We start from the raw sequence: 14,389 nt of genomic DNA on the forward strand, positions 1-14,389 counted from the left end.
CTGCGTTGCTCTATTAGGTCCATTCGACAAAAATTAAACGCACTTTCTCAGTGGTTTTCATTCTTTCCAAATGCTCCAAATACAAAATTTTTAACAGCTAAATTTTCAATAATTGAGAAAAACTATGGGTATCTCATCACCATATCAGAGTCGTGTACCGCCTTCACTGAGATCCACTTTACATCATTATAAAATGGAGCTTTTATTTAACCCTGCACATTGTTTTGATGGCTCAGGCAATAAAGGAAGTAGTGTGTATTGAACAAACAGACCAGAAAATGTCAGCTTCAATTCCAAGTGTGATCTAAACGAGGGCAGCAGTAAGAATGACTTCATTGTCCTGGGGAGGAGAAAGTCAGCCCCTTCTGATCATTCTTCAGTGACCTTTGTTGGAAAGTTTACATGTCTGGAAAGGGTTAAACTATCATCATCCCCTGTGGTAGGATAGCCAGATTTAATGTCTTTCTCGTGTGAACAATGGTCAGTTGGGCATGGGGGCAGAGAGTGCACATGGAATTGTACCCCAGCATGAGTCAGTGCTTTTAACAGAGGAGAAAGTTACATGCAATGTACAGCACAGAAACAGGCCATTTGGCCCAACCAGTCCATGCTGGTGTTTGTGCTCCACATGATCCTCCTCCCACCCTACTTCATCTAACTCTTATCAGCATAACCTATTCCTTTCTCCTTCAGGCATTTATCTAGTGTCCCCTAAATGCATCTATGTCATTCATCTCAACTACTCCTTGTGGCAGCAAGTTCCACATTCTCACCACACTGTAGGTAAAGAAATGCTTCCTGAAATTTCTATTGGATTTATTTGTCACTGTCTTGTATTTATGGCCCCTAGTTTTGATGTCCCCACAATTAGAAACATTTCCACTACAACATCACAAAAGCAAAATACTGTTGATGCTGGAAATCTGAAAGAAAAACAGAAAATGCTGGAAATACTCAGTGGGTCAGGCAGCATCTGTAGAGAGAGAAACAGTTAACATTTCAGGACTGTGACCGTTCATCAGAACTGGGAAAAGTTTTAAATGTAATAGGTTTAAAGCAAGTGAAAGTGGGGGTGGAGAGGGGGTGATGGGTAGAAAAAAAGAATAAAAGGGAAGGTCTGTGATTGACAGAAAGACAGGAGAGATTAGATGACAGAAGAGTTGGTGCAGAGCCAAAGGGAGTGATAATAGGACAAGGGAAAAAACAAAAGGTGTGTCTAGAGGAAGTGTGAATGGCAGAATGAAGAACAGCTGCTGTCCGAAAACAAAAGAAAAATGAGAATAAAACCGAAACCTGCAAAGAAAAAGGCAGCAAAATGGGGGCAGAGATTATAGTCTGAAATTGCTGAACTCTGTTGCGTTCAGAAGGTTGTAAAGTGCCTAATCAAAAGATGAGATGCTGTTCCTCGAGCTAACATTGAGCTTCATTGGAACATTGCAGGAGGGCCATGATCAGCATGAGAGCAAGATGGAGAGTTAAAATGATAGCACCCGGAAGCTTGGGGTCATGCTTGCGGGCTGAACAGAGATGTTCCGCAAAGTGGTCACCCAATCTGCATTTTGTTTCCCCAGTGTAGAGCAGACCATGTTGTGAGCAGTGAATACAGTACATTAAACTGAAAGAAGTACATGTAAATCACTGTTTCACTTGGAACCAGTATTGAGGTCTTGGATGGTGAGGAGAGAACAGATAAAAGGGCAGGTGTTGCATCTCCTGTCTGCGTGGAAAGGTGCCATGAGAAGGGGAGGGGGTTTTGGGCTGTTTGAGGAGTGGACCACGGGCTTGTGGAGGGTTGCTGAAAGGGGAGTGGCGGGGAAGATGTGTTTGCTGGTGGCATCGAGTCATTTTCTTTACGTCTACTTTATCAAACCCTTTCATCATTTTAAAGGCCTCGATCAGGTCACCTCTCAGCCTTCTCTATTCTAGAAAAAAAACACCAGCCTGTTCAGTCTTTCCTGATAGGTATAACCTCTGCGTGCACATGAAAAATGGTATTGTAGAATATAGTGTCCCTCTAGGGAGGAAATCCGCCATCCTTAGCCGTCTGGCCTACAGGTGACTCTGGATCCACAGCAATGTGGTTGACTCTTAACTGCCCTCTGAAATGTCCTAGCAAGCCACTCAATTGTATAAAACTGCAACTGAAAAAAATACAGTTGGTGTATCTATGCTACATGGACTGCAGCAGTCCAAGAAGGCAGCTCATCACCACCTTCTCAAAGGGCTTAGGGATGGCCTTGCCAGCGACGCTCAAATCCCAAGAACGAATTTTTTAAAATGTGGTTAAGTGGCTTGGAGGTGCTTCGAGTCCCGGCAAAGACTGTCACAAGCCATCTCAATACCACAGCAAGCAATCATCTGTAGAGAATTCTCCCCATTGAAGGTGACTGCCGGTTAGAGCCAGCTAAATTCTTTAAAATGTACAAGTATTGCTGTAATGAAGCAATTCAATCAATAAACTTAGAATTGCTATGACCACTGGATTTATTATTTTTTTCCCCACTTGTTTTACAGCTGTTTTGCTATAGACAGACTTGTTCATACTAATTTGAGTACTGTAATTGATCAGTTCGGCAGCAGCTGACATTCTGACAAACGTTTAGTATCAGTAACAGACAGAATTCTGAACACAACATAATATCAGAACAACAATAAGGAGATGTTTGATCTATGGTTCCACCCATTCATGATTGAAACAAATAGCTTTCTAGGTGTTACAAATGTAAGTGATAAAAGAATAGGATTTGTGTCTCTTGAAATGTTTTTTAAAATTTCTTGGTACCTAGGATTAAGTGAAATTTGCAAGCTGCTCTAAAGTTTGTATGTAGCTTATGCCATTTTCACTATTTATGTAAATTTATTTTTGCACATTACTTAATGTGAGAACTGCATGGAGTATAATAGCCAAACCCATTGCAACAGTCTAATTTAAGAAAGGTCATAGTGCATTATTTATTTATATTTCTGGCTTTGGAGCAAATTTGGTTGTAAAAGTTTTCACCCACCTGCAATATCTTTGGAGACCGGCAATGCTGACTTGAGAGGATTTTCTTCCACAGGAGGGTCTTTGAAGTTGAAAAACAATGACTTTCATTGCTTTCCTTTGCACTATCTGTTCCTATATGTCAGCGATGAAAGTGAGGTAGCAGCAGAAGACTTGCATTTGCTTTAAACAAAGAGGAGTTCAGATCAAGTCTGATTTTTCATTCAATTCAGCCTTCTGCAATGGATTTAATGCGATATGAAGCTGGCTTGAGAAAAACACAATGGATTGGCAAGCTAACTGAATTAACCCAGCTTAGAGGAATAAATTTGTAAAGTGGTAGAAGTCCCTTGCCATAAAAAGGTTTCCCAAAATGGGATTTGCTAGCTAATCACACTGATATTTTTACACCTTACTAGGCTTAGAATGATCTGTATTTGTTCACAAATGCCAGGCCTTGGTAACATAGAGGAAATAAATTTTATTAGATTTAACAATGCTGTAAGTGAGTTTGAAAAACCTCTTTGTATATGTGTTTTGTTGCTATTTGAATTTTCGGGAGGCGGAGGGGGGAATCAAAGAATCCACTTTGCCAGTAATTAGTCTTTACCTTTTTTGGCTCATATTTCTATATATATTTACGACAGTATTACCCCAGATTCCGTTCGACTGTTTTATCTGTTGAGTTGTAATACTTTTGCACGAGCTGCTGTACAATTGAGAAAAACTGGTCTGCATAATGCATTACATTTCTGTAAGAAAGGAGCAGGTAGGTGCAATCTTTCTGTTATATTATTTATGACAAAATTCATCTGTGCAATACCAACTAGACTTTTAAAAAAATTGAATAACTTGATAATGAGCTTCAGGATGGAATTATTTTTAACCAAAAAACTTAGTCCCAAAGCTGTTCTGCTGACGAGGTGCAAATGACTGCAGATTCAGCACGTTGGTAATGCAGTTTAGATATTTGTAAATGAGGCGTTCTGTGATTGTAGGAGAGTGTAAACTGTTACCTTCTCTTGAGAATTCTGTATCCCACACCTCCTTAAGGCAAGAGAATAGGCCATTAGAGGACCCCCTCATTACTGATTGTCTTAATGCAGAGGAAGGGCACAGCCTTGGTAGCATTTGATAACCAGTTTCAACATTCAGCAGGCTAAGCTATTAGTCATGCATCTCAGCCTTTTTCTATTTACTTTCAAAACACTTAGAAATAATACAAGATTAGCAGCAGAATGCAATATTTTTGGGTACAACATACCCTGGTATCTGCTATTTGCACACACCATAGTTGTTGGGCCCTCTGGGAACATTTTGTTTTGTCAAAGCACTACTTTGGATTCAGATGCATAAATGTTGGAGGTTTAGAAAAAGGAAGCTGAAAATTAGGTTATTAAAGTTTTTATAAATCACTAAATGATTTGTACAATAAAATTTAAGTCGGTGATTTTTCTTTTTGTCGATCCACTTTCTCAGTACCCTTTAACCTTTAGCCTGTCATAATGGGCTATTTCAATTGGCACAATATTAGAAACTAGTTCTTGTAAGAGAAATGCGAAGAACTAGCAGATACGTTGGTCATATCCTATTTAGTATAGTAGCAAGCTAGAATAAGGGAACAAAGCAATTACTTTAGATATTATTATTTAATATAGGGCAGGTATAAATCATGGCTTAAAGATTCTTTGAGCAAGAAAAAGATGATATTCTTTTGTTCTATAGTTCATCTTTGCAATTATATAGGAATTAGACTATTTGATTGAACTGAGATATAAATTTAAACAAATGCTGGATAATGGTGAGAAAAAATTAATTTCTGACAGAATGAAATGGAAGATCATCGTACTGAGCGTTTGCGTAAAGCTACCGAGCGTTTGCGAAATCCTGTGGTGTTCAATAAAGATTCAGCTGTGAGACGAACCCATCTTCAGTCATTTAGTCAGTATGTGGAAAGCAGACCAGGTGAGGAACTCATAAGATAAGAATGTTAAAATGCTATATTGCATTTAATTCTTTTTGGCTATCAGAGAAGCTTTTTAACAAGTCTGAAATTAACCTCCTCTGTATAAATTATCTGCTGTGCTCAAGGTGGAGTTGATAATTTTAACCAGTTTCTGAATATCTTGTTTTTTTTTAAAGAGATTAAAAGGCAGAGATCAATACAAGAAGATGCAAAGAAAGAAAATGAGGAAAGAACGGAAATATGTGAAACAACTCCAAGAAAGCCATCAGAAGATGAAGTACTTGGTGTATGTTTAATTTTTCTATGGTTTAGTGATTGCTGATTATTTCTTGGTCATATAAGGAAATGCTGTCTTTATTGGTAAAAAAATGAGATGTTGGGTTTTCAGATGTCAATCTCTCACATTTTCAATGCAAAGTGAAAGGGGTGCACCACTGAATTAGTCTGCAGTGTAGTGATAATTGTCAGATAAAAGATGAATTTTTCAGACTTGCACAGCCTCAGCATCCTTGAGACATTTCCATCAGGGCACTTCCCATAAAGAGATTCCAGTATTGATCTACCAGGAGGATTTTAATTATTACAAAAGTAGATACTGAAAGCTTCAGTTGGAAGGAAAAGTCACAGGAGACCTGCTAGAATTTCCCAGGCAACCCATTTTGTTGGCATGGGTTAATGGGTGTTCAACCTTTCCATTATACAGATCAGCCATGAATTACCAGCTGAATGATGTTTGCATTAATATAATATATATGATAATTTTTCACTTAATTAATGGGGAGGTTCAGCACTGTGGGAAAGTGGGCTGATCATCTGTAAAATTGATTTGTGAGGAAACATTTGATGGACAGTAGGAGGAAATATTGATGGACAGATGCCAAAAGAATTTAGGAAAAGGATGGATACTGTATTAACAGGTCTTTTCCCCAAAATTTTGCAATGATCATGGTAGTACATAAAATAGAAAATATGCCCGATGCGCTACATTGGCAGGTATTTACTATATTGGAAAACATTTTTTAAGCATGAGGTTATTTACATCTGCAGAAAAATTAATACTCACATTTAACTTTCTTTTTCGTGGGAGTTCTTACAATGGTTAACTGCACTTTAGGCAAAATCTGTAAACGGCAAAATATTTTTTTGCAGTATGCACTAAATTAAGGAAAATAAATCTTTTTATAATTGTATTATACGATTTGTTTAATGTAGTAATTTTTTCCTTGTCAACAGAAAGGGTTCAAAGACACCAGTCAGTATGTTGTCGGAGAATTGGCAGCATTGGAGAATGAGCAGAAGCAAATTGACACACGGGCCGCAGTGGTGGAGAAGCATCTTCGCTATCTCATGGACACAGGTACGGTGCCCAATTACACTGTAAACAGTTTTGGCAAATTGAGTGTTCACAAACTCTTATAGAGTTTGAAAGTGTGAATCTTTGAAGCCTGAATGTTCAGCAAACTGCCTTGAAAATGAAAGGCTGTGAGTCGCAGCCACCTCTCTGGGCACTGGTGATAAGAGTGCCTTCATGGGAAGTGATAACTCACCCTGATACTGTGTGAGCCAGCACTATTGAACAGTGTGTTCATCCATGCAGAGCTGGAATACATATCCGTGCCTCATTGATATGCTGCAGCAAAATGTGAGATCTCTACTGTTCTACTGATTCAGAGGAAAACAGTTGGCCTGCTGAAGCCAAGTACTGCATGAAACCGTATACAGTGCAAATGGAAGGTTGTGTTGAGTAAACAGCAAAAATTTGAGTGCTGTTATAGATACTCGACAATTATTTTTCACAAGAGTAGGTCAGAAGAATCCCATGTTATTTTCAGTTTCCTTTACAAGAATGGTGTGACAGCGTGATGCTCTGATACGCAAATGTATTACGACATACACAAGTTGTATTCTGTAGATATTAGATTAAGATAGTGGTTTAAAAAAAAAGTAATTGTTTTAGACATAAGGAAATGGGACAACAGGGCCAAGCTGATGCCTGGCACAGTCCTTTACCCAGTTAACGTAATTTTTGGGCGCTGCGTGGAAACCAAAGATGCCAAAATGGGGACCGTGCATCACAACCACATGTGCAGCCATGAATGTGCCTTTACCATATTGCATGAGGATAGTCAAGAGATGTCAATCAGTCAGGCCTGAAGCAGGCGTTAGGCCTTTGTATAGGCAAATAAGAAACCTAACTGTTGCTTCAGGTCCCTCCAGTGCCATTCACAGACTACACTCAGGAGAGCAGCCAACCAGCCCTCGGGATTGCCTGCAACAAAGAAAGCAAGTAGCTTACCTGAATGGAGCTGTTGCGCCGGCTCTATATTACAGTGAGGTCCATGTCCCAATATCTGGGCAGCCTCGGACCTCATCCTTCCGGCTCGGTATTTACCCAACCCTGCTATACGCACCCAAAAATGGCCACTCCTGAATTTTTCAGCTTTAGGCACTTTGTGAAACACAACATATTTGCAGATTGATGGCTTTCCAAAATACTAAGTACCTATCTATAGATTTGAAAAGCTGCAAGTAGTAATAATTGCAATTTTTGCTTCTATTTAAAATTATTTTCTCTCTCCTCTTGTAACGCCACCCCAAACAAATTGAACAGAATTTCCCAACAGGTGACTAGTCATACACTCGAGCTGCCTGTTGGGAAATATGAGAATGTTCTCGGTTTACTATTTTGTTTGTACATTTACAATTTTCAAGTCAGTGGAAGTGGTTGTGAAGTTGTATCTGGCCTTGATGAGACCATATCTTGAAGGATTTTGGTATAGCAAATTGAATCTTAGCTGTTGTCTGAGTTGGAGTTGTAGGAGGTCTGTGGTCCGTGCCCAGCAGTGTGGAATAGGCTTATAGAGAATTGGAAGCTGATTTTTCACTGCGTCAGTTTTTATTTTCCATTGACTTGAAAAATATTGCCACGATTTTTAATTTCAAACAAAGTAAAAGTGAGTCTAGGAAATGAGTCTCTAAAAAGAGTTTGAACTATTGTTCTGGAAAGAAGATCAGGCACAGTGAGAAATCAGCTGCCGATTATCAAAGATCCTGTTTCGGCTGCTGGCAGATCAATTTCACCCCCTTAAACTCATAATATATCTACCATTTTTCTCTGAAATCTGATTTAGGCTTATACAAATATTTTGAGGTGTTGATTATTTCTAGAGGTAGGATCATTTAGATCGTTCACTGCGACCTCTGAACATCCAGGTATCTGTCATACCACTCCATTCACATAGCTGGGGGCTTAGCTGAGGCAAACCTTGGGGAAGCACTTGCGACAACAGCAAAGAGTAGGTTATAACCATGCTTGACTGTGGCCCCACAGTACAGGGAGAAACTGTTACCATTGGCAGAAATGTCAAGAACCAGAGGATATCAGTTTTAAGGTGAATGGCCATAGAACCAACGGCGACATAAGGAAAAACATTTACATAGTGAGTAGCTAGGATCTGGATTGCGCTGCCTGAGAGTTTAGTGGAGGAAGATTCAATCGTGGCTTTCAAAAGGGAATTGGATAATTATCTGAAAAGAAAATTTACAGGGCTGTGGGGCAAAGGCGGGAGAGTGGAACTGGCTGAGTTGCTCTTGCAGAGAACAGGCACAGACACGTTGGGCCAAATGACGACCTCCTGTGCTGGAACCATTCTATGATAAATGTCTATGATGAGTACACCCGCCCTCCCCATTCCCCCCACCCCCAAAAATAACTTGAAGAGCAGTTTCCAGAGGGCTGTCTCTTTCTGGATTGTTTCCCTTGTTGCTTGCTCTCACTTACACTTTTACATGCTCTCGCTCTTTGTTGCTCTCACACTTGCTTTCTAACTCCACTTGCTCTCGCTCTTTCTTGCTCTTTTCTTTCCCTCACTTTCTATTTCTTGTTTTTGCTTGCTTGTGCTCTCTCTTCTCCCAGGCACAGTGGGAGCTGGGTTTCAGAGTGACGAGAGGCAGCATGTGTTATGAAATCTGGACCAGCTTAGCTTCAGAAACTTAGCTGGAGAAGGTGAGCTTATCTTCAAAAGAGGTTTCCGTAACTAAAAATTATAGAAAAATCAATCATACTTTCTGTGAAACTGTTTACTGTTCCTTAGTGTATTTTATTTTTAAAAACTAGTTAAAGATGAAGCTGTGTCTCATCTGTGTAAGTGTATTTCAGTCTGCCTTCCATAAAGAGAGAATTTACTTGATGGCATATTTCAATAGTCAGTTTATGAGGACAGAGTTCTATGTTATGATTCCTGGATTGTGTTATTTTCTAACTAGGTGCTGGGGAGTAAACGTTGCACTCTAGATTGTAAGGGATGTGAGGTCTGCTTGCTAGGGTGACTGGTGACTGTGAACCTAAATGAATACCTGATGCAAAACCTATAAGTTGTGACAGTGAGTCCAAATCAAGGCTATGAGACTGTTTGATATTTCCCTACATAAGTCATCCGTTTATGCTTATAGATATTATGCTTAATAAATACATCATGAAGTCCCAGTAGTTAGTATAAATATTGATCTACAAGAAAATTGACTATTGTTTTTTGAATGTTAATATAAGTAAAAATATTTTCCCTTTGTACCAACACCCACAATTTTATGATTATATATTTACCTTTGAAGACATTTTGGTGGCAGTTTCAAAAATGTATTTAGTTTCAATAGTTAAATATCAATATTTAGTTTAACAAGCTCATGAGTGGAGAATAGTTGGTGCTTTGAAACAAACCCTGCTTGGAACAGTAGGCATTATATGCAGCATACAACAGGCCAATATAACACCGCAAAATAGATATCCTGCTTGTGCATCTTTTTGTTGCTACGTTTCCTTCTTTTAAATGACTTGTTTTGTATTCTTAGTGAATGGAGTAGAGCATTTAGAAAGAGCATACAAAAGGGTATGCTATTGTTACCTCCGTTCCACCCAGCGCTAAACTGGAAGTGATCCTAGGAACTCTCAAGTGACTGCTTAGTATCAAAGCTGTATACTTTCCAGACCAATATTTGCCACTAGCAAGGTACAAGACAAATTGATGTCTGTAACATACTGTGCTAATATTACCATTTGATGTGCCATGTTACAAATTCAAAATGTTAGAACTGATTGTAGTTCTGTGTAATGTACTAAATAACATTTTGAGTAACTAAGCTTATATTAAGGCTGGCGATTTAAATAATTTACAATGAAATTATCCTACTGAATTGCAAAAACTATGTTTAATTTAAAGTATGCTATTCCTTTAAACATCGTCAACCTAATTTTGTTTCTGCAGGCTATGATTGATGTATTACACTTAGTGATGCCTAATTCAGTCACTTTTGAATTGTTACGGTGTTTTTATGGCATACTGAAATTGCATCTGAACACTGCAATGTTACAAGCCCCAGGAACTTTAAATTGACTATTTTTACCTCTGTTACAGAGAAATAATACTGAGCTGGTTGGAAATCTCTCCCAAAGTGTCATTTCTGTTGGTTGTTTCTTAATTACTGGCAGGGCGGTGCTATGACTACACCACCTCCAATGTGGAATGGATATTACATGGTTTGGCCAGGCACAGGCATTCTCCCTAGCCCAAGAAAACTTTGGATGAAGTTGCTGGCATTTCCAGCACAACAATAGCACCAGGCTAATTGCCTGCACTGCAAAAACTGCCTCGGCTGCTGATGAAAAGAATTTTTTAAAACGTGTCTTTTGTCCGTCACAAAATAGCTACTTTGCTGTGGATTGTGCCAGTAAGGCTGTTCAGCTGATCTGCACTGCAAATGAAAGTCCTGTATGAAAGATGTGTGTATCTTAAAGGTTTAATGGGCCTTTTGGTGGTTACTGGAGTTAGAGAATTCTAATCATGTGACACATGCAAGGAAATGTACAGGCATCCTCAAAAATTTGAAGACAAGTTCAAGTTTTATTTCTTGTAAAATGAACAAAATGAAATAGCCACAAAAACTGGAGCAAACCAAATTAGAGAACATAATATGCACCAGTTTGTAAGTAGCTTTTAAAGAAAAGGGTTTTTAAAAAAAAAAAAGTTTTCAGTCATATATTTTTTGGTTTTACTTAGCAACAAATATTCATTTTAAATCTAGAGGTATCTTCAGAAGTGAGTTCTGTAAGTGTATGCAGTTCTTGACATTTTCCATTATGGTGTCCCTCAATGAATTGAAAGTAATTGGGGTGGTTAATTTATTTACATGGAGCAGTTCACAGTGCCTTAAATAATAGAGATAATTGAACAAGAATTGTCAAGTGTGTAGTGATATCAGACATATTACAGAAGGGAATGTGCATAAAACTTCATTTCTATGCAGCCATTGTTTATGGTAATTAAGTACACAGATTTATCCCTTGGTTGCCTTCCAAGCTTATGGCAACTGCTATTGTTGTGTTCCATTAATATGTAATCAGGAAATAGTTTAATTTTCTAATCTGCAGTTTGAGAATTCACTTTATAACAACTCTTAATTACTGCAATGCTCTAATAATGCTCATGGTTATGAAAATTTAACCAATAAGGTAAGCAAAACAGCTGCAGGGATTATCATTCCAGAGGTGGTGCTTCCTTAATGAACATGTTATTCCTTCACCAGAGGGAGCTCAGTGTCCTTCAGACTCTCGCCCAGATCTTGCACTCATAACAGACTCTTTTTTTTTCTGTGGAAAAATATATTTAGAGGGAAATATTAACTTGAAGATATATTGATTTGTTACTCTTGTGACCACAGATTGGGTAAACCTTGTAACTAGAAAATAATAGGAATGTCTGTTTATCTGAAAGACTTCAATTATAATCCATGGACCTCCCCTTCTCAGGTTACAGAAGTGCAGCTCCAGGTAACTATCTTCACGTAATATTCTTCAGTCATCAGCCACAGTTGCTAGCATCCTGTTGACACCCACATAAAAATTAATCTCCCCATTTTAGTCTGCAAACTCCAGAGTTTTTTGTTCCGATTTTGAGTTTATCCCATTTCATTCCTTTTTTTGTAAGTATTTGCAGTGCAATAGATCTGTTTTAAAAACTTGAATGTCCGAACCTTTAGCTAGAAGAAGGTCTTTCCTACAGCTGGTCATACACCGCAAGCAATCCAGTGACATCTGCTGGAATATGTTCCTGTGCATCTTTAAGCTTTTACAGAAAATCTCCAGTATCTTCAGAATCCAAATTGGCAGATTACAAGTTAATCAAAAATCCTTAATTTCTCAATTCAGAAGTTTGAGTCAAAAACTCATGAGGAAGATGGTGCCTGGGTTTTATGCATTGGAATCCACCATTCTACTTTAAAGTCAGAGTTGACACCTTGTAAGCATAATTTGAGGAAAACCACTACTAGACTAGAAAGCCTGCTTTTTGTCATATATATTAATGATTTGGATGTAAATGTCGGGGGAATGATCAAGACGTTTGCAGACACAAAAATTGGCCGTGTGGTTGATAGCGAGGAGGATAGCTGTAGACTACGGGAAGATATCAATGGAATGGTCAGGTGGACAGAAAAGTGACCAATGGAATTTAACCCAGAGAAATGTGAGGTGATACATTTGGGAAGGTCAAACAAGGCAAAGGAATACACAATAAATAGGGAGGATACAGAGAGGTGCAGAGGAGGTGAGGGACCTTCGCGTGTATGTCCACAGATCCCTGAAGGTGGTTAGACAGGTCAATAAGGTGGTTAAGAAGGCATATGGAATTCTTTCCTTGATTAGCCAAGGCATAGAATGTAAGAGCAGGGCGGTTATGCTGGAACTATATAAATCATTGGCTAGGCCACAATGTGAGGACTGTGTACAGTTCTGGTTACCTCATTACCAAAAGGATGTAATTGCACTAGAGAGGGTACAGAGGAGATTTACGAAGATGTTGCCAGGACTGGAAAATTGCAGCTATGAGGAAAGATTGGATAGGCTGGGGTTATTCTCCTTGGAACAGAGGAGGCTGTGGGAGATTTGACTGAGATGTACAGAATTGTGAGGGGCCTGGTTAGAGTGGATGGGAAGGACCTATTTACCTTAGCAGAGAGGTCAGAGACTAGGAGTCATAGACTTAAAGTGATTGGTACAAGGATTAGAGGGGAGATGAGGAAAAAGAATTTCACCCAGAGGGTGGTAGGGATCTGGAACTCACTGCTTGAAAGGGCGGTAGAGGCAGAAAAGTTGGAAGGAGACTCAAGTGGAGGTACCTGGATATGCACCTGAAGTCCCATAACCTGCAGGGCTACGGACCAAATGCTGGAAAGTGGGATTAAGCTGTGTGGCTTTTCTGGCCAACACAGACACGATGGGCCAAGTGGCCTCTTTCAATGCTGTAAACTTTCTTTGTTTCTATGATTCTAATCTGATGCTGAACTGGAGACCAAACAAGGTAATGTGATACCAAATATGATTTTTTTTGAAACCATATCTTGCATGCTAATATGCTAAAGCCATATTCTTGTGAAATCTTTGAACAACTATCTATTTGAGATTCCACATGGAGGTGAAGAAATAAACATTTTTAGCAATTTAAGTTAATGAGCAAGCGACAGATTCACAGTAAGTAAGTTATTGTCATAGCCAAATGCTCAAAGAACCCTGCTTCAGCAAATAACATGGATAATTTTGAATTTCTGAATACAATGGGCAGAGACATAAACAGTGCTGTGTAAGAGAGAGCACTGCAGGCAGATCAAGTGATGTATGAAATTTTCTTACTGAACTTTTTGGTATAAAGAGATTTGTGCTTTTCATAAACAATATTCCATCGTTGGATGGTTCAATAACAAAATTGCTAACAATGAGTTTTTGTGAGGATTCACACTCCTTCAAGTATCTTTACTGCTTGTTTGGCTCAAAGAGGTCAGATGTGACTGTCAAACCAGACAGCAGTATGTTTGTAACAGTATTTGCATTACCATTGGCAGGGTAGCCAACTCATTAAACCAATTGCTAATATGAGGCTAATAATCACACCTTTTACACCCTATTAGTATCTACTTTTGAGTGGTCAAAAAGAACATGCAGTTTGGCAGAACAGCCTCCATTTCCCAATTACACTCAACTTATCCTTCCGGGGGGCGGGGGGTACTATTTTGACAAAGTTACCAGGACATGTCATGTGAGGTCTAAAAAATGAACAAAAGGATTACTTACCTTTTTGTGGCATAGTCATTCTTCAAATTAAGTTGTCAAACACATGCTGTGTTTCCCACCCTCCTCCCAATTGCGCCTGTATCTGGAATTGCAAGCAAGGCAAATAAGGAGATTGCATATTTTTAATGTACATAGGATTACATAGAATATACGGCACAGAAACAGGGCATTCGGCCCAACCAGTCCATGCCATTGCTTATGCTCCACTCGAGTCTCCTTCCATCTTTCCTCATCTAAATCTATCATTGTAACCCTCTATTCCCTTCCCACCCCCGTCATATGCTGGTCTAGCTTCCCCTTGAATGTATCTATACTATTCACT

General features: G+C 38.9%; 1 protein-coding gene across 5 annotated transcripts in view; it reads left to right on the forward strand.

Annotated features, from left to right (window-relative positions):
• Window positions 1-14,389, forward strand: part of ehbp1 (EH domain binding protein 1) — a 438,779-nt gene that overhangs the window by 361,042 nt on the left and 63,348 nt on the right. For all 5 annotated transcript variants that reach the window (XM_068044229.1, XM_068044225.1, XM_068044227.1 and 2 more), the window contains 3 exons: window positions 4,810-4,948; window positions 5,126-5,235; window positions 6,183-6,306. In XM_068044229.1, the coding sequence (XP_067900330.1) occupies window positions 4,810-4,948; window positions 5,126-5,235; window positions 6,183-6,306 (373 nt within the window). The remainder of the gene's footprint in view (window positions 1-4,809; window positions 4,949-5,125; window positions 5,236-6,182; window positions 6,307-14,389) is intronic.

The sequence above is a fragment of the Heterodontus francisci genome, chromosome 13 (genome assembly GCF_036365525.1).
Source record: "Heterodontus francisci isolate sHetFra1 chromosome 13, sHetFra1.hap1, whole genome shotgun sequence".
Lineage (NCBI taxonomy): Eukaryota > Metazoa > Chordata > Chondrichthyes > Heterodontiformes > Heterodontidae > Heterodontus > Heterodontus francisci.